Source organism: Podarcis raffonei, chromosome Z (assembly GCF_027172205.1).
Source record: "Podarcis raffonei isolate rPodRaf1 chromosome Z, rPodRaf1.pri, whole genome shotgun sequence".
Lineage (NCBI taxonomy): Eukaryota > Metazoa > Chordata > Lepidosauria > Squamata > Lacertidae > Podarcis > Podarcis raffonei.
This window is the reverse complement of record NC_070621.1, coordinates 1,569,267-1,587,797: the sequence shown is the minus strand read 5'-3', so window position 1 is coordinate 1,587,797 and position 18,531 is coordinate 1,569,267. Positions and strand designations below refer to the sequence as shown.

Below are 18,531 nucleotides of genomic sequence, written 5' to 3'. Positions count from 1 at the left end.
AATGATTTTGCCTGGCATGGCACAAGGGTGTCATGCAGGTGTTCCTGTGGAAGGCATTTCTAAATAAATAAATAGAAAATAATATTTATTTATTTTTAAATGCTCAATTAATCACTATTTCAGTAGGTTTAACCTGCAACCCTATACACACTTCCCCGGGGAGTAGATCCTATTGAACTCAATCATGCTTATGTCTGTGTACACATGTATGGGGACCTGCACTGTAATAAATGTTTTAATCCAATAATCCATTAATCGAATCCATTAATCTAATAATCCATGAAAGGCTGCATCTTTGCTAAGTATGCTGATGAGCCCACCAATAAGCAGGCTGATGAGTCAACATACAACTCCTGGCAAACTGGAACAAATAGTTATTTTTAATCTGGACTTCTGCTTAGTTTCGCTTTTCCAAGCCGCTTCAAACCTCTAATCTCATTCATCCCAACAACAAATTCTGATACATTTGGTACATAAACACATTATCACAAGAGGGAAACTGAAAAAGAGGGACTAGTCCAAACCCACTGAAGCCTGTCCTCTGTCAAGTATGGCACTTCAATCACCATCCCAGGCAGCCGTGTTTTGCTCACAAACCCTTTCTTGTAAATGATTACATACATAAAACACAATTAAGTTATAGTGCTATTTTGATGTCTACTTTATATCAAATCTAGAAAGAATGGCAAAACCAAACTAGACAGGTCAACAAAATTTGTTGCCCAACTTCTCTTTTAAAAAGGCGCTTCTAAAAACACGATGAAAGATCTGCCTTTGACACTACCAGCGCTTTAATTCTAATTAATTTTGGTGGCCATCTATGCAATTATGGCTGGGGGAGGTCTTTGGACATGCATTGTCAGAGAACGTTCTTAGATACTGGTCACATTCTCATGCAATGATAAAACAGGGTTTCTGGTTTCCCATGGTTTATACTGAACGAGCAACATACTGGTACATGTTGCCCAATCGCTTTCACTTTGCTCGTCCCCTAGTGTAGCTAAACAAAAAAACAGAAAACAGGAAGTCTTGGCTTCCTGCTATGTCCGAATCAAGGAATGTGGTTTGTTTTTCCTGTGCAAGTGATGATCCACTAGCCAGCAATTAACTATGGAATCAATTCCAGAAAGCCACATAAGAATCGCATGTGTTGAACACCACACCATTATTTTTACTGATTCTTTACTCTTGCTGAGAAAGAAACACACATTTTAATTATATCAATAATGTGAATGCAGAAAAGGAGGGTGACTACAGTTCTGTGGCTCATGCTGTGCTCCTAGCAAGGAAATCCAAAACTATAAAGTACATACCATAGCTTCTCCCATACAGATCATATAAAAAAATATTAACAGTTATAGCAGTAAAATGTTCACATAAAACATCAGTCTCAAAGCTGCTGGAATAAGTGCAAAGCATATCAAACCCAAGCATAACAAAACACTGTTCTAGGATACAGCTTCTTTGGCCCAAACAACACAATTGCCTCAGCAGACGGAAAGACACACAAACTTCACTGATGTATTGATTTAAGTGTACGTAATTGGACTAAAGAAGAAAGGAAATCCAACCAATTCAACGCAGTGGCACCTGGCCAACCAAAAAACATTCAGACATTCCAGCCTAATTCTTATTTCCCCTTTTAGGAATAGTAAGTGCCCCTCCAACAACGCGTAAGAGAACTACACTTGCAAGGTTTCAATGGCGACTATATTTGGCCTCTTCTTGCAAGGTACTCAGGGATTACCTCAATCAAAACGTTGGGCAAAATGGACTTGCATTGTCAAGGAGGGCAGGATCTCTCTTACACACAAAATGTCCAATCAGTGCCAAGCTTTGGTGCCAAGAGGTGGAAAACTGAAAGCTTGCAAAGGATATTCCATTTAGCAAAGGCTGGGGGGTACCCTCCTCTCACCACCCTCAAAATGTGAAAATAGTTACACACCACTGTTACCTACTGCCCCAATATTTAATTACCGGTAACTACAGTATTTTTCGCTCTATAAGACGCACCAGATCATAAGACGCACCTAGTTTTTGGAGGAGGAAAACAAGGGAAAAAAATATTCTGAATCTCAGAAGCCAGAACAGCAAGAGGGATCGTTGCACAGTGAAAGCAGTAATCCCTCTTGCTGTTCTGGCTTCTGGGATAGCTGCACAGCCTGCATTCGCTCCATAAGACGCACACACATTTACTTTTTAGGAGGGAAAAGCTGAGTCTTATAGAGCAAAAAAAATACGGTAGTCATTAGGCTTTTAATTGCCTACATTTATTTATTTGTTATTTTTATTATTTTATTTATTAGATTTATATACCATCCTTTATCAAAAGATCTCAGGGAAGGTCACAAAAATAAAAACAAGATCTAAAACACAAATAAATAGTTTAAACAGAAACAACTGAAGACATATGGCATAACAAAATACACCTGGTGAGCGGGGAGGGGAAGATGGAAGACGGGGGGGGGCGTGTGCAGTCAGATGGCTGCTTCTATACACCTTGGAGGTACCTAGCAGTCATTTTTCTGTTTCTAAACATGCTTTTAAAGTGTGGTGGGGGGTTTTGTGCTTTTTTGTCTTTTGTTTTTTTTGGGGGGGGTGTTTCGCTTTTGGAGGGATTTTATTGATCTGATATTGTACTCTTTTAGTGTTGTCTGTGTGCATATATGTAAACCTCACAAAGACCATTCTGGTTTTAAGCTGTATATAAATATATGAAATATATGAATAAGAAAATGCCAGTTCTTAAAGGGACATCTTCTGAAAGAGGTGGTAAAGAGAATTGGCTGGAAGAAAACGCCTTTCTTAAGAATTTCTTCGTTGATCGACAAGATTTTCTTTTTTCAGTAAAACAACAACAACAACCCCAAAGTAGCTTATTTGGGAACAAGATCAAATCCAATCAGCATTGCTGAAGAATGAGTTTTAGAAGATGCAACCTTGATTTCTACCAAGTACCGTAGTTTTATTTATCTGTGGTTTCCAGTACCAGAAGGAAAGCTACTGGAGTTTCACCATCAACAGCTAACTGGGAAAAGAGCAGTATAAAGTTTCTCATTTATCTCCCCTGAATCAGCACTTAAGGGAACCGGGGTTTTTGGTAGTCTGCACAGCAACACACCCTTCCATTTTAGTCCCACCAAATTTATTACAGGTACTTTTTAAAACTTTTAGCTGATTAATTCACTGCTCAATAAAAAAAACAAACCTACACGTTGCAGAAGGAAATCTGAGAAATCTCCATTTTGCCTTAAATCTCGCAAGCTATCAGAAAAAAATATATGCTGGGGAACTGCCAGAAGTGGCCTTTTTTGGCAGCCTTATGGTGATGGTATTATACAGCACTTATTCACCAGCTATTTAAAATTCCTTAATTATGCCAATTACAACTTTAAATCATATTTTATTTCTGAATAATTTAATCAGCCTTTTGAGATGCAAAGTACCTTTTCCTGTGTATATCTGAAGCACAACTGTTTGTCTGTGTGTATAAAGCATGCATTTTAGCAGGTCCCACATAGCCTCAAGGCTGTTAATCCTTGCACATGCACTCACACAGCCCCACATGCTCCTCCTACAGTAGATGTCTCAATATCTCAGCCATTGCTGTCAATGGTCACCAGTATTGCATTTGCCTGCTATATGCAGATATGGGACCATACAATTCTACACAGCATGGAGAGGGGGAGCAGAGAGTAGTTATTCCTTCTCAAAATGAAACTTGATTTATCAAATGAAGGTGACTGATATTAAGTTCTGGAGACATTCTAGGAAGCACGGCTTCAAACCCCCCACATGATCAATGTACTGCTGTTATGGAGGCAGCATATTCTGACAACCATCGGAATAGGTCTTTTTTTTTAAAAAAAATGAGACAAGAAGAGAATAAGGAAAGCAACATGGCTGCCCACTAGGCCTTGGGTCAGAATCTGACTTAAATTCACAAAGGAATGAGCCTTAAAAGGGGTTCCTCGAAATCTAAGTGGCAAGTCTAGTACCAGCATTCCTTCTGGAAGTGAACCACGCTTTTTGAAAAGCTATATACTGTATACACATTCTTAAAGGGGGCAGGGGAGAACACCAATGCTTGTTTTCTACACAAAAGCAGGCATTCAGACAAAAGGCAATGGGTCCTTTGGTGTTCCCATTCTAATTTCTCCATCAGTGAGCTGGTGGAAAGATTATAACTATCTAGGATTCCTTCCCTCCTTTTTGGTGGGAATGAGGAAGACAATGGTCCCAGATAAGAAGCAAAAAAAAAAATCTACCTCTGCCTGGTATTTATAGAAGATGGCTTGGCAGAGGTTTGGAGTCAGAAAATATGGACAACAGATCAATTGATCAACCGAGAGAAGGAAGTCAAACACATCATCTTGATAGGTGCTCCTCCGGAACAGAGATAGTAAATGTGACCCAGCAGGAGGTTTGGGTCCTTTTGTAATCAAACAAGTTGTTGTTTTTAAGGTAAGAAAAAACCTAATGTTTCTGATGTTTCACTCATGCACGGTGATGATAATAGTTGGGCCTTTGGGAGAAGGGGACTAGGACTTGTGCATGATTACCATAATCTGTTCTGAGCCACCAGGATAGGAGGAGGGTAGGGGATAAAATGGTGGGTGGTAACTACATGTAAGAAGTTGTGCTGAGATTTAATTAGCTCTGCCTCCAAGAATCACACTCCAAAGCATCTATTTTAAGTTCTGAACTACTTAATGAACCATACCAGCTTCACCCTTGTGATGACTTCGATGAAATGTCAATTGTATAGGCCAACTATGGCTTGGATTGTAGCTTTCAGAGTGAACCATCTCTACACATGCAGGGAGGTGGAGAGGGAGAAAACAGAGGACTTGGTTCTTCGTCACAATACTCAGCATTATGTTGTCCCACTGACATATTGCAATACTAAAGGAGTTACCTAATTTCATCCATTCATGAAGCGGTTTTCTCATCTCCTGAAGGAGCAGGCAGAAACATCAGCTACAAGCCAGGTTCAAGGCCAACAATTCAGTTCTTAGAACTTCATCCTCCCTGCTCCCCACCCTGACTCCTACTTTTACCATAATGAGGATCAAGTACAAGGACTCCTATGATCAAACGAAATTCCAAAAATAATTACGCACACAGCCAAGGACTATTTGTTTGACTTTTTTGCATCGTAAATCTACAGACACAGATGCCCTCAACCTGAATATGACTGGATTACACATACTGAATGATTTATAATTATTCCATATAAAGCACCTAACGATGCATTAGGCACTTTACACAACAGCCCATCTATACATTACAAATAGAGAAATAATGGAGAAACTTTTTATGCAATCAATAACTGCAATAACTGCTGACCCAAGACACAACTGAGCTGGGGGTGGATAGAATCCAAAGGGCTTGTCATGCTAATTAGAAGGTGTACAATCAATCCAAACTCTCTTGTGAATAAGCTTCACTGGAATGAACTGTCTGTGCATAGGTCCCATTTAGTCATTCATTCATTTACAACATCTGTATCCTGCTCCCCAGCCAAAAGGCTCCCAGAGAGGCTGACATAACATTCTAAAGGAGATAGGTAGGTGGGAGATTTTTCAGTGGGTTGTCCTTCCTGGGTCAAAACCATTTCCACACTTTGCTCTGCAATGGCACCCAACTCACCTTCTCCCATGGCAAGGCTGCGTCCAACTCTCTCACGGTAGAGGCAGGCTTCCAGCACACATGGCCGTGAGGTTGCAAGTTTTACACCACGCACATACAACCAACGCAACGCAAACGTCCTCCAAATCAGTTTGCAACGTGGTAACGAAAAGGATATTCCTCTTTAATTTTTTACCATCACCACCACAGCCATGTTTCTTACATGGGTTATGGAGCTTGTACAAGAAAGGCTCTTAGTTTCTATATAAAGTGGCCCATATAAAGTTTATGGCTTCCATATAAATGTGTAAGGATTCATTACAGCCACTGTTTCTGTGCCCATGGAAAAGGAGGGGGGATACCTGCAAAGAACACTGAAGTACCCATTCTGAAGGAGCACCTCAGCCTTCATACAACAGTTGATCAAATTATACACAGAACGTCTGTCATCATATGCCTACTAAGCAGATGGAGCATATAAATCAAAGCTTTGTGTGTGTGTGTGTGTGTATTTGTGTGTGTGTATTTGTGTGTGTGTGTGCGCGCGCACACACACTCACACACACACACACAATGCCCAATAAAAGAATTGCGGAAGAGAGGAGGCTCTAATACTAGAGATTATGCAAAAAAATTATCTAATATAGCAGAATGCCCTAATAATTCCACTTTTACTCCACGTTCATTATGTCATTCACACCAAAATAATAACATTCTTAAACTTTCATCTTGATTACAACTTTTTTAAAAAGTAGTTTTTGAGTCATTTTAAGTGGCTTAAAAGTCTTCACTCACTGCTACCGGCCATGGTGTACCCATGTGGAGATTACAGTAAAGGCCCAAATGTGCAGTTGACCACAATGCAAGCACTTTTAGGTCTTGCTAATTTCAGTAGGGATAGATTTTAAGTCCATGTTAAATCTGACTGGTTCATGTCTATGAATCAGATCAGAGAACCCAAGAGTAAAGCTTTGCTGGTGTTCATCTTCAGGAACAGGTATAATAAATATAGAATCATTAAAACCTCAAATTAAAAGTTATATGGGGGGAATTGAAGCAAAAAATTAATTTGGTTCTTTAAACACAATTTATTTATTAACCATCCACATTTGTGTTTGCTTGCATTTCCTCACAAAGGAGCCTTTTTTCTAACTGCAGAGGTTATTTAGAATATTCTTTAGGAACAGAGGGGCTGAAAATTATTTTAAACCTTTTATATGCTTGAGAATCTAAAGTATAGACTTGAAGAATGACAAAACTGTTGCTAAAATTATTTCAGCAATTTAGAACATGTCTTCTAGCATATGGGATATATTATGTAAGATGGTAGAAAGAGACCACAACCTTTGTGATAATTATACACGACTTTCACCAAAGCCAGCGTGCAAAACATCTACAACAAAATTTAGCACACACCTTTTTAAAAAATAAAAAAGAGGGAGAAGGGCGCTAGCTGAACATGTTTGAAAAACAAGTTATTAATTTTGGACATGCTATAAACAACGGCCAACATGAAAGCATAGTCCTCTAAAATGATTGATTCTATTACCAAAAAATTAGAAGAAATCACTAGTTCTCCCTCAGATGCCCCCTCCTACATGATGCATATGACCTTTGAAAATAAAATCCCAAGGACTGGAATAGGTTTTTTACAGATTTAAGTCACTTTTACTATTGTTGTCTGACCAACAGGGGTGGGGGAGGACAAGCAGGGGTGTCCACCTTGGTGGGTAATTACAATCAAGATTCCAGCAATGTGGCTAGTCGGCTCATTACTTCCTCCCTTTGTACCAAACCCCTTATTTACATTTCAGATTACATTTTTCATGAAACAGCGAGATCTATCAGAGCTGAGGGGGCTGAAATAATGAGGGAGAAATATTTTAATAAAAATGTGTTGGGGTCCTGCATTTCCGCCCGTGTCGGAAAAGAAAGGAGTTCTTTCTGTAGTGACGGATCATTTATTCTGCCTCTAAATGAGAAGCAAAAAAGAGAGCGAGAGATGAAACTGATGAACTTTTACTGCCCATTTGTCTTTAGCAGACAATTAAGACAGGAGATCAAAACGGATTATCGTGCTATGCAGACAACTGGCCCAACAGTAATACATCTCCAGGACCACAGATTTGTAACCTCCTTTTATCACTCCCCCCTTTCTTCTTATACTCCTTTTTCCTCTCTAAAGGCAATGCTAGCTTTGTGGCTCAAGGGGAGCCAAAAGGCTGCCCATCATTATTCAGCCACAGATGTCAGTCTAACCTCCCTTTTTTCTCAGGTTTCTAAAGCTGGGAGCCACAATAATTTGTGACAGATTCTTTTACTGTTAGGTACAAAGAACACACAGAATAAAACATCCAGCGGCAGCAAGGGCTCTGATCAGATGCGCTGCCTACATGGGAAACACACTGTATGTAAAAACAAGTGCCAAGAATTTAGACTGGGGAAGTGGGGGGGGGGCAGAACTTGGGCTTTTTCGTACTAATGAGAGAATTGCCTTGTGTTGATTTAACTCACAATATTCCTCGCGGATTTGGATTGTCAGCAAGAAACATTTGTGTACAAGTTGCACATGCATCACATAAAAACAAAAGGAACCGTTTTGTTTTTAAAGGTATGCTACAAGGGAAAAAACCCCCACAGTAATTTGATATTTTTTTTCAAAAGGCCACCACACCTAAAACTTCAACTTCATTCCCACCTTCGCTGCAGACCGAGCCTAAATAATAAAAAGAAACCCTGCAGTGCTTTGCCGTTCAACTTTCCACCCTCTGCTAACGAACAACACATACCTGACACCTTCAAAAATGTGGCATTTAGGTTTGCCACATTTGTTAACTAAATTAAAGAATCCTCATTTTGTTTAGAAATGGCCATCTTCTGCTTCCGAATCGCTTTCACAAGCATTCAGAAACGGTATGCTGACCATAAGTCTTGCTTAGTTTTGTCCACACAAGCGCCTGGTGTCACTTCAATTCTTAAACGCAGTTTACGTTCTTCAGCCCCTTAAAAAGGCACCAAAAGGAAGGTCGCTGTGAACCTGAAATTAGTGTGTTTAAGGCTGAGAAGTCTGCTACCTTCCCCACCTCCTGAACTGATTGTCCACATTTCTTTTTGTTTGTTTGTTTGTTTAAAGATCTTTTAAAAGCACGAGCGGAATAAAAAGATCAGGGAAGTTCCAGCAGCACATTAGCTTTGCATCTTTGGATTTCTGTAGGTTGTACTGCGTTTGTTCAGAGGTGGTTTACAGCATACTAAGATTTCTCTCCTTTTTTGTTGTTGTTTTACAAAAAGGAAAAATATTTTATGTATGAGACAGTCCTATAATCCATAGATCACAGGCACAAGAGACAGCAACAGCTCGGAGGGACCCTTAATCCGACTACATTTCATATGATAGACTAGCGGCTCTTTCAGCACACATTGTGGCCCAACGCTGCAGAGTGTACTTAGGGAGCTATTTATTAACAGATTATTGGCACGAGATGGCAATGAGGACTTGTGTGTTTACAAAAGGATGCTTTGTTGCACACCTCAACGCTATGGTGCAAGTACGGGTGGGGGGGGCAGGCACTATAAAACTGTAACAAAAAGCACTCAAGCAATATGCCGGGGGGTGTTATTTTTTTAAAAGAATTATATTAATACTACAGGGGCTCTCCAGGACTGCAGGCATCAGGGGCGACTATTGTCCCGTCCGCTGCACACACCATTACAAGACAAGGTCTGTTTGCCCTGAGGGGCCCACGCTGGGACGTGCTCAGCAACAGCAGCAGGCAGGAGACACCGCTGCACCTTCCACGGAACAGAAACGTTTTTAAATGTGGGAGGGAAGGAAGGAAAAGGATCAGAATCAAACACTCCCGTAAGAAAATGTAACTAAAACCTGATAACGACTATTACAGGAGCCTTTCTGTGCGAACTTCACCGCACCCAGCTGAATGGAGATTTTTCAGGGTTGTAACAGTTAGGAGAATTTGGTCCAGAGATTGATTTTCAACCCAGACTTGCAATGGCTGACACGCAACCCCTTCCCAAAGGGAGAGCTTCCTAGCAAAAACAACTAGAGTGCACTAAGTACACCGATGGAGCAAAAATAAAACTTCCCTCCCTCCCTCCCTCCCTCCCTCCCAACATTACTCTATAACAAGATGCATTTGAAAGAGGAAGAAGCCATCAAGATCAGCAGTAGCTTTCAGTTACCACAGCCATCCACACGAATTTTGCAAAGCAGGATGTGTTCCCTTTCCCCCTCTGCTCTGAGCACTAATTGCAAAATTCCCACGGCATTTTACATGCAGTCACTCCCTCCCCTTTTTATATTCCATCATTCTGCCAGATTTGATGTGACCATGAAATTTTTAAAAAGTGAGGTGATGCCAAGTAAACTCATAAACCCTAAAACAACGAGATGAGGATTCTGTAACTAACAGCAGCCCGAAGCACCTCCAAGGCAAAGTAAGTTGTGTTTTTTTAAAGGAGTGAAATTCATGAATTTGCTTTCTCAAAATAGATTCTGAAAATGGGAAAGCCTTATTGAGAACCAAAACCATCTATTCAAGTTTATGCATGCAAGTTTTACATGTTGTGTATACTTTTTTAAAAAAAAATTCTTAAGTTTCTAATCACAATTCCCTTTCCCTCCCCCCCAATGCGTTCTATTTTGTTTTGTGTTTTTTAAGGGGAAAAGAACAGCTATAATACGTTGAACAACCCTGAAATGAATTTTGTCATGTAAAAAATTAATTACGCATTCCAAACCTGGTCACTGTAGTCCTTTGGGAACTGCTTCCGCACCTCAGGATCTGTAAATAATTGACAGATAATATTAATTGGCTTTGGATTAGTGAGCAAGCAGAGAATCACACATTAATATTTGATCAGAAGATGATAGCAGCCCTGGCAGGGGATCCAAGAAGGGCAGCTGAGGCTGAGCCACTGATAAGAGGAAGTAAGGACTCCTCGAGGCTCTCCTTTTACCCTCTTTCCAGAAAGACAAAAAAGAAATTAGAGAGACCTGATGCTACTGTTAACTTTAGGCTGTTATCTAATGCAAAAACCTAACCAGGTGCAAATTGCCAGCTACGTGTGCTGCAAGGGAACAGTGCCCCAATCGTGCTTAGACTCTTTATTTTTAATCAGACACCTCTTTAGTCAACTACAGGACTGGACTTTAAGTCGGGGAAAGGCAACCCATCAGCAGAATTCAGTGGGACCCAATCATAGCTTTCCCCCATCTTACTCAAGTGTGGGGGTAGAAGGGAAAGCAGACTATTTAAAAATTGAAGTGGGAGGGATCATCATTGGTAAATATCTACTTTAACATTAGGAAGCCCTAGTTTTAAGCCTTCATTATGCCAGTAACATCCCTCACTCCCCAAAAAGCCACAAGTTCTCCCACCATCGTTTCTCGGGATAAACATGGTAGTTCAACATAAGAAGTAGTAGTTCTGAACAAGTTCAATTGCACAAAATGGAACAGAAGCAACAAAAAACAAAACCCAGACAGAAATAATTTCTATGACAAACCATCTCAAAACAACTCTGTTGCGGCCATCTGCTTTTCCTAACAGTGTTTCCAGGATTGCCAGGTTCCGTATTATCAGTGTAATTATAATTACAACAATAATAGATTAAAAACTAGATGCCTTGAATTTTGCAAAGGAGTTGTCATTTATTCAGGGAGCCCGTTGTCAGACCAACATTTGGGCACAATTGTGAGCACATTTTGAATTCTTTGGGCTTGCAACGCAGGATGCATTGTTAACCAGATGCTTTCCATTTCTGCAACAAACAAAAAAATGTTTCCACAAGTTTTGATCATTATGGAGGGAGCAGGGATTTGTAAACAATCTTTACTGCTCAATTACTGCTCCCCTCTGACAGAGTTAAGGCTTGTGGGGCAGAGAATAATTTTATGATGTATACATCATATACTTAAAAAAACAACCCACCCTAGCTCCCTCACAGGCAAAGTTTGTTTTGCTAATAAATTGGTTAATTGGCAGGTTCAATTGTTAGCAGATGCAGAATTTTCACTAAACTATACTTGCTTTCAACAAAGTATTTAAGATGTACAGTCAGGGTACTTAAAAAAGAAAGAGAGAGAGAGAGAAAGAAAGAAAGAAAGCTAACTGATGGAAGGTGCTATTAAATTTTCCATGTGGATGCAAGTTTGATCACAGTCCTTCAATTGTGCATTTGGACTTGAGAGGGAGCCTTTGCACAGGGTGGAGAAGAGGGTGATCAAGACATAAAGTGACTTATCCAGAAGATGGCAGAATATTAGACTCACAATCATCAGCTATGAAATAGATTAGCCTTCAATATATATTTTTTTACATATTTTATTTATTTGCTCTTCTGATAACATTCCAAAGCATAAACAAAAACAATACAACAAAGAAAAGTATTTCTTTCCAAAGATTTTAAATAATCAACAACAAAAAATGAGAAAACATTCCTTGACTTCCTATCTTCTCTCTCCATGGTTCCTTTTAACCCCTTTTTTCTTTGTGTTTTCTTAGTTCACCCCATCTATCGCCACCACTTTTATATACTTTATTTATTTCTTACTCTGCTGAAAATTTTACCATCCTGCTAGGTAAATTGTCTGCTTATAACGCTTTTCCATATATTCTGTAAACAGTATCCAGTCTTCTTTATAACTTTCATTGTTTTGGCTTCTTATTCTAGTGGTCAACCCTGGTGTTGCCTTCAAGATATTTTAACTCAAATCTTCCACTCTACTCTTACAGCTTCCCAAGAAAAAATTAAAAGATTGCAAAATATATGTGTTGTACTGTAGCACTTTCGGTTAACAGTCTGCAGAGAGTAGCATGAGCAAGCTGGTTTCAGAAAAGCATATGGACTATTGACGGTCCAGTGAAAGTGAAGTATACCCAACCCTACTGAATTCAAAGGGTTCCGGTGGTTTCCAACCTTTTTTCAAAGAGGGCCAGATTTGATGAAGTGAAGGGCCATGAGGGCCAACCAAACTGCCACAGAGGCCGGCGTGCCGGATTAGGCCCCCGAGACGGACTTTGAACATGCCTGGTTTAGGCACACCCAACTTACACACAGTGTGAGTTGTGTGAGTCTACTCTGTGAACCCCCTTTGTCCTTTATCCTCACAACAATTCTGTGAGCTAGGTCAGGCTGAAAGAGAACGAAAGGGCTAATGTCAACTCCCTCATATTTTCAGATTTTCTGGTTTAGTGGGGTTTAGAACCTGGGTGCCTCAAGTCCTACTCTGATACGCTCAGCACCACACTATGCTGACTCTTGGTTCTTGGCCCAGCTCCTAAACCCCTCAAACCGAGGCTTTTACAAACCGAGGAAGAGAGTGGGGAAACTGCTCCTCTCCTCAGAGAGACAGTGTTTGGCAGTAGCCAGAGTGCTGGACTAGGGGCCTGGGAGAAAAGGGTTCAAATCCCTACTCAGCTCACTGGGCCGGTCACTCTCAGCCTGACCTACCGCACAGGATTGTTTTGAAGACAAAATGGGTAGAGAAGCATGTAAGCCGCTTTGAGCTCCCTGGAGAAAAGGAGGGATATAAATGTGCAAAATAACACAAGCAAAAAAACATTTTCCCATTGAAAACCAGGATGATTTGGTACCACCAGCCAGTTTAGGTGAAGTTAATAATTCTAAGGTTAACCTATGCACGGTGGCCCTCAAAAGCATGATGATGCAAGAAGCGCAATGTTATGAGGAGCTAGCAAATCAAAATTCAATGAGAGTGTCTCCAAGTAAAACTCTGGGCATTCAACATGTGTGTCTGCATGCAAAAACCCAGGGCTCAATGAAAAAGGTGTTCTAATGAAGGTTTGTGTTTAAAACTGATTCATTAATTCTAGACACAAGGTAGCTTCAATGATGCATGGATAAAAGATGATAAGCAGAGCCCCGGTGAATCCTTCTGGGAAGCCCACAAGCAAGCCCACAAGTTTAAATATATTTTAAGTATACTGAATATTCAGAGGGCATTTAAAAAATAACAGTACAGTGGTATGACAGCTTGGATCTCCACAGCAAAGGACCTCATCAAACCAATGCCCAAGTTTTTAATCAGGGCTCTTTCTCTATAACGTTCTCCAACCTGGTGCCATCCTGATGTTCTGGACTGCATGAGTGTGCTGGCAAGGCTTATGGGAACCTGAGTCCAAAATATCTGGAAGGTACCAGACTAGGGAAAGCTGATCTTCATGGAAGGATATGCTTGCAACTGTGAACTTCTATTCTGTTGTTTAGTCGTCTCTGACTCTTCGTGACCCCCTGGACCAGAGCACGCCAGGCACTCCTGTCTTCCACTGCCTCCCGCAGTTTGGTCAAACTCATGCTGGTAGCTTCGAGAACACTATCCAACCATCTCGTCCTCTGTCGTCCCCTTCTCCTTGTGCCCTCCATCTTTCCCAACATCATGGTCTTTTCCAGGGAGTCTTCTCTTCTCATGAGATGGCCAAAGTATTGGAGCCTCAGCTTCAGGATCTGTCCTTCCAGTGAGCACTCAGGGCTCGTTTCCTTCAGAATAGATAGGTTTGTTCTTTTTGCATTCCATGGGACTCTCAAGAGTCTCCTCCAGCACCAGAATTCAAAAGCATCAATTCTTGAATATATAAATTTAAATCTCTGTTTAGACCAAGGATGGGAACCCTGTGGCCCTTCAGATGTCCCTGGATTCTTAACTTTCATCAGCCCCAGTCAGCATTGCCATTGGTCAAGGGTGGAGGGAGCTGTTCTCCAACAAGGTCTGGAGAACTGCAGGTTTTCCATCCCTGATGACCAACTCCACGTGATGCTTAAACAATGGTTTGGAAAGCCATTAAAACCAGGATATCTTTCTTGGCTGTTTTTTCTTCTTCCGGGAGAGAAGTGCAGACAAATGTTTCTGATGTGCCACAAAGTTTTAAATATATCTAAGCTTCATACCACATATATGAATAACTGGGAAAATTTAAAAAAGGGGGGGAATTACGGCATTTAGAAATTACCATGGAAAAGCCATAATGAGATCTTTCCAAAATGTGGGGTTTGCACCAATAAAGCATTTACAGCTTAGTTAAGAAGGCTGCCTACATTTTAAAACAATTTGTGTCTCCCATTAGAAGCTTTGTTTTCTTATGCTGTAAAACATGAATTAGCTCACTGCCCCAGTGGGAATACAAAAATGTCCCTTCAGTTTCATTCTTTTCTTGGGTGGGTAGTTGGGGAGATAGAATACTTCCTGCATTATAAAAATATGCTGGTTATATAAGCTGGCAGAGGCAAGATCTGGTGGCTGAATTTTGAAATTCAGACCGGCTTCTGTTCTCCTTTTAAATAATCTTTTCTAGTTTTAAATAAAGGAATACTAGCAACCTCTCAGTTATGTGGCCAGTGATTTGCCTCTTCACTTTGTCCACATGCCGAGTTCCAGTTTTGCATTATACAGTGATACCTGTGGATATGCACACCCCTGGTTGCATATCCTTCAGGTTACGCACGCAGCAACCCAGAAGTATTTTTCCGGGTTTCACCCCGCACACATGCGCAGAACAGGCACCTCCAGTTGCACATTTCTCAGGATCCGACCAGAGCTCTGGAACGGATCCCGTGCACAACTGGAGGTAGCACTGTATATGCAACACAATCCTATGCAAGCTTACTAAGAAGAAAATTTCAGCTTACTTACTTTCCCTGACCCTGCTGTCTTGTGTGTGTCTTTTAGAGTTTATCTACAGGCTTTAAAAGGGTTTATAGCTTACCCTGAACATTCAAAAAAGGATCAAAATTAGATCAGGCTAGTTTGTGTGTGGTATTTCACCTCAAACTGGACTTTTGTTCCTTCATATAACACATTTTGGAGACAGGACGACTGCAAAACAGCATTAAACTGCTTATATAAACTCCTTTTGGAGTAATAGATCTAGTGTGTTCATGACCTAGTGCCTTCCACTATTTATCACATATCCAACTGAGCTTTAATTTGCCAAATGCAGTTAATATATTTGTTAATGCAGGCCATTGTTAATGCCCAGCGGTAGGGAAACATCCTTAACAAAGACCTTAAAGCAGAAATTTGTGGGTTTTTAAATCGCATTCTGCAATTTCATGCCATTTAAGACACTACCTGCCCTTCCCTGCAGCCTCAGTGTTAATCCCAAACTGGAACCTGATTTAATTTTCCAGCTGACAGGGTGGGAATCCGCTGCATGTTTGTGACTGCTCTTTTCTGTGACCATTTCCGTGTCACTTGGATACCAAAATTCAGCAAATCGGAAGAGATGTTTTGGTGCACCCTTCAACCACAAAGCCAGAGTTTCAACAATGTGGCTTATGCTTAAGATCATCCATATCGGAAAAATTGCATCTCTCCAGCTGGAATTTGGAGGCTCTGTGATGCTGCTTACCTTTTAAAGGCTCCTCTTCCTGCATCAAGGTGCAACACACCAGTAAAATAACATGATTACTGATATTCGTAAGTCTTTAGAAAAATGAAACGACCATCTGAATTCGCTGGGAACTATAAAAACTGTGACCACTTGGCTATTTACAGCTGTTCATAGTTCGATTTCATTATCCGTATGTCTTTTTAAAAACTTATTGTCACCCACCCCAGGCCTTTGGGACTGTGTAAAAAGGGGACTCATCTGAGAATACAACAGAAGATCATTTGCCAAGCCATTCTGGCTTCCTCCACATCATCATAGGTTAACCCTGCTCTCAGTATCTCCTCCCTTTCCAAAACACAGAACTGAGCAGGGAAACTCGAATTCTTACAACTCTACGCAAAAAAATCTATAAACATGCTACAAACTCTAGTACTTGCTGAAACAAAATGAAACCCTACTTTCTTCCCAACCGTTTAGTACAGTTGCAGGCTGCAAGCCTCCGTACGGCCTATCACAACAACAGAGGCAAAAAGGGAGAGGGGTAATTGTAAGTAAGAGAAAGTAAAATAAAATAGGCCTTCTGAAATTAATGGGATAATTGTTTGCTTTTCTTATGTTTTATTTGGCATTGTAAGAACTAGATCTTCAAGAAAGAGCTACAGTACATGTGCTTTATAACTCACTGCTCCAGCACATTTTAGAGTATCCCCATATTGTGAAAGGAAACGCTGGCCCTGTTCTTCCTTGCGCATGTACTTAATTGATGCAAACACAAGCCTCTGAATCAGCAGGATGCAGGACAAGGAAAAGCACAATCCACCTTCGACCGGCTGACCAAGCCTCCATTCATGGGAAAGATTACTACTCCACGGGAACAACGAATCCTACCCTTCAGACACAATCGGCATGTCTCCGGCTATTTATGCATGAAGAGTAGACACTGACCTATTGTCTTCACTTGCGAGAGCTCTGCTCTGAAACTAGTACAGTCATCAATTAAGGGAATCCACAAATACTAAATGCATCAGCTGTTGTATAATAAACTATTGTCAATGAAAGCAAGCAAAAGTGCGCCTACATGTGGGTTGGGATTTATTTCTACAATTACCTCCTCCTACCCCCCACCAATGCTTAAAAATGAGACTTTGCTGCCAGAAGCATACAAATAACTTGGAAAATGCTTTTATGCCACCACCATAATTAACCTACAAACAGACTCAAAGTGTACAGCTGACATCCAATAGAAAGGGGGTTCACCCAAGGAGCAGGACTCGTGCTTTTTCATCCTGCCCTCCCACCACGGAGCTCAGAGAGGTATAGAACGCTGTTCTCCAATCTCTCCTCTACCTGACAAAATGTTATCTCACCCTGACAGAGAAAGCTTTCATTTAGGACATTTTGCTCTAGCAAGAGAAAGAAGCAGAAATGTGACAACACAAAAAGGAAAATGTGGTATCAGAAAAGGAGGAGATGAAAAAAAAAACCAGGTGACATTTTGGGTGGATGACAGCCATGACCTGCTTTCGTCATATTACAAACTGGCCCCTGAAACTGCTTATTATACATGTCAGAACCTATATCTGAGAGCTTTCAAACGTCATTGCCTACATGTTTTGCTGTGATGTCCATTAGGCTTTAAAGAGATGAGGCGTAGACAAATTCACAAAGAAGTCATCTAACAATATTACCCACGGTATCTAAATGGGAAATCCACACTAAAAGGCCATATGCAGCAGGGGGCTGGGAACAAACCACAGGGAATTGCTGCTGCCTTCATGCCCTGTTTAGGCCGGGCTTCACAAAGTCATCTGGCTGGCCAGAGTTGGAAAGCAAATGCTGGAAGAGATGGGACGCTTGGTCAGATGAGTAAAGCTCTTATATTTGATCTTTTTGAACCCAGTATGTCCTTGACAGGGGAAATCAGTGTGTCCAGCTCAGTGTGAAACCCAATCCTATATGTGGCTGTCCCTACAAACCACTGTTTAGTGTGTGCTGGTTACTAATGCAGTGCTGTGGTCTGCAATGCAGTGTTGACACTGCAAGCACAAAGTAACAATTGCTTGCCTTTGTGTGTCAGCTATGGCTCAGTGCTGCCCTGCAACTAGAAAATAAGCAGGCCATAGCACTGGGAACATTTAGAGAGCTGACACAGGCAAAAATAGCTGGAGGCTTGCCACTGGAAAAATAAACCAAACTTTTTATTCTGCTCAAATGATCCTTCAACTCAAGTCCTTGCTTGCCAAACCTCCCCAGAAATTGTAACCTCCACAGTATCAGTTCTACAACTTGCCTAGCACACAGGAAGGTTACAGACATGACTACACTCAGAATTTATGAAATCCCTTGTACAAAAGGAAGCCCATACAGGTTATACATCAGGGAGAGGCACCTGGAGCCTCCCAAATGCTGCTGGACTCCATCAGCTACAGCCAGCATTGGAAGATTTGTCTTCCAGGCAGAAACGACATTTTGGGGGGGGGGGACGGGACCCGTCAGCATGGCAGCCTTTGGCAAAACGTGCATGGATGTA

The 18,531-nt window shown here is 41.0% G+C and overlaps 1 protein-coding gene across 6 annotated transcripts in view; it reads right to left on the bottom strand.

The window, feature by feature from the left end:
* DENND1A (DENN domain containing 1A) overlaps positions 1-18,531 on the bottom strand; it is a 260,719-nt gene that overhangs the window by 184,050 nt on the left and 58,138 nt on the right. For all 6 annotated transcript variants that reach the window (XR_008328483.1, XM_053373721.1, XM_053373722.1 and 3 more), the window contains one exon: positions 10,390-10,433. Coding sequence is in view for 4 of the 6 variants with exons in the window: in XM_053373721.1 (XP_053229696.1) it covers positions 10,390-10,433 (44 nt within the window). In the remaining 2 variants the exon portion in view is untranslated. The remainder of the gene's footprint in view (positions 1-10,389; positions 10,434-18,531) is intronic.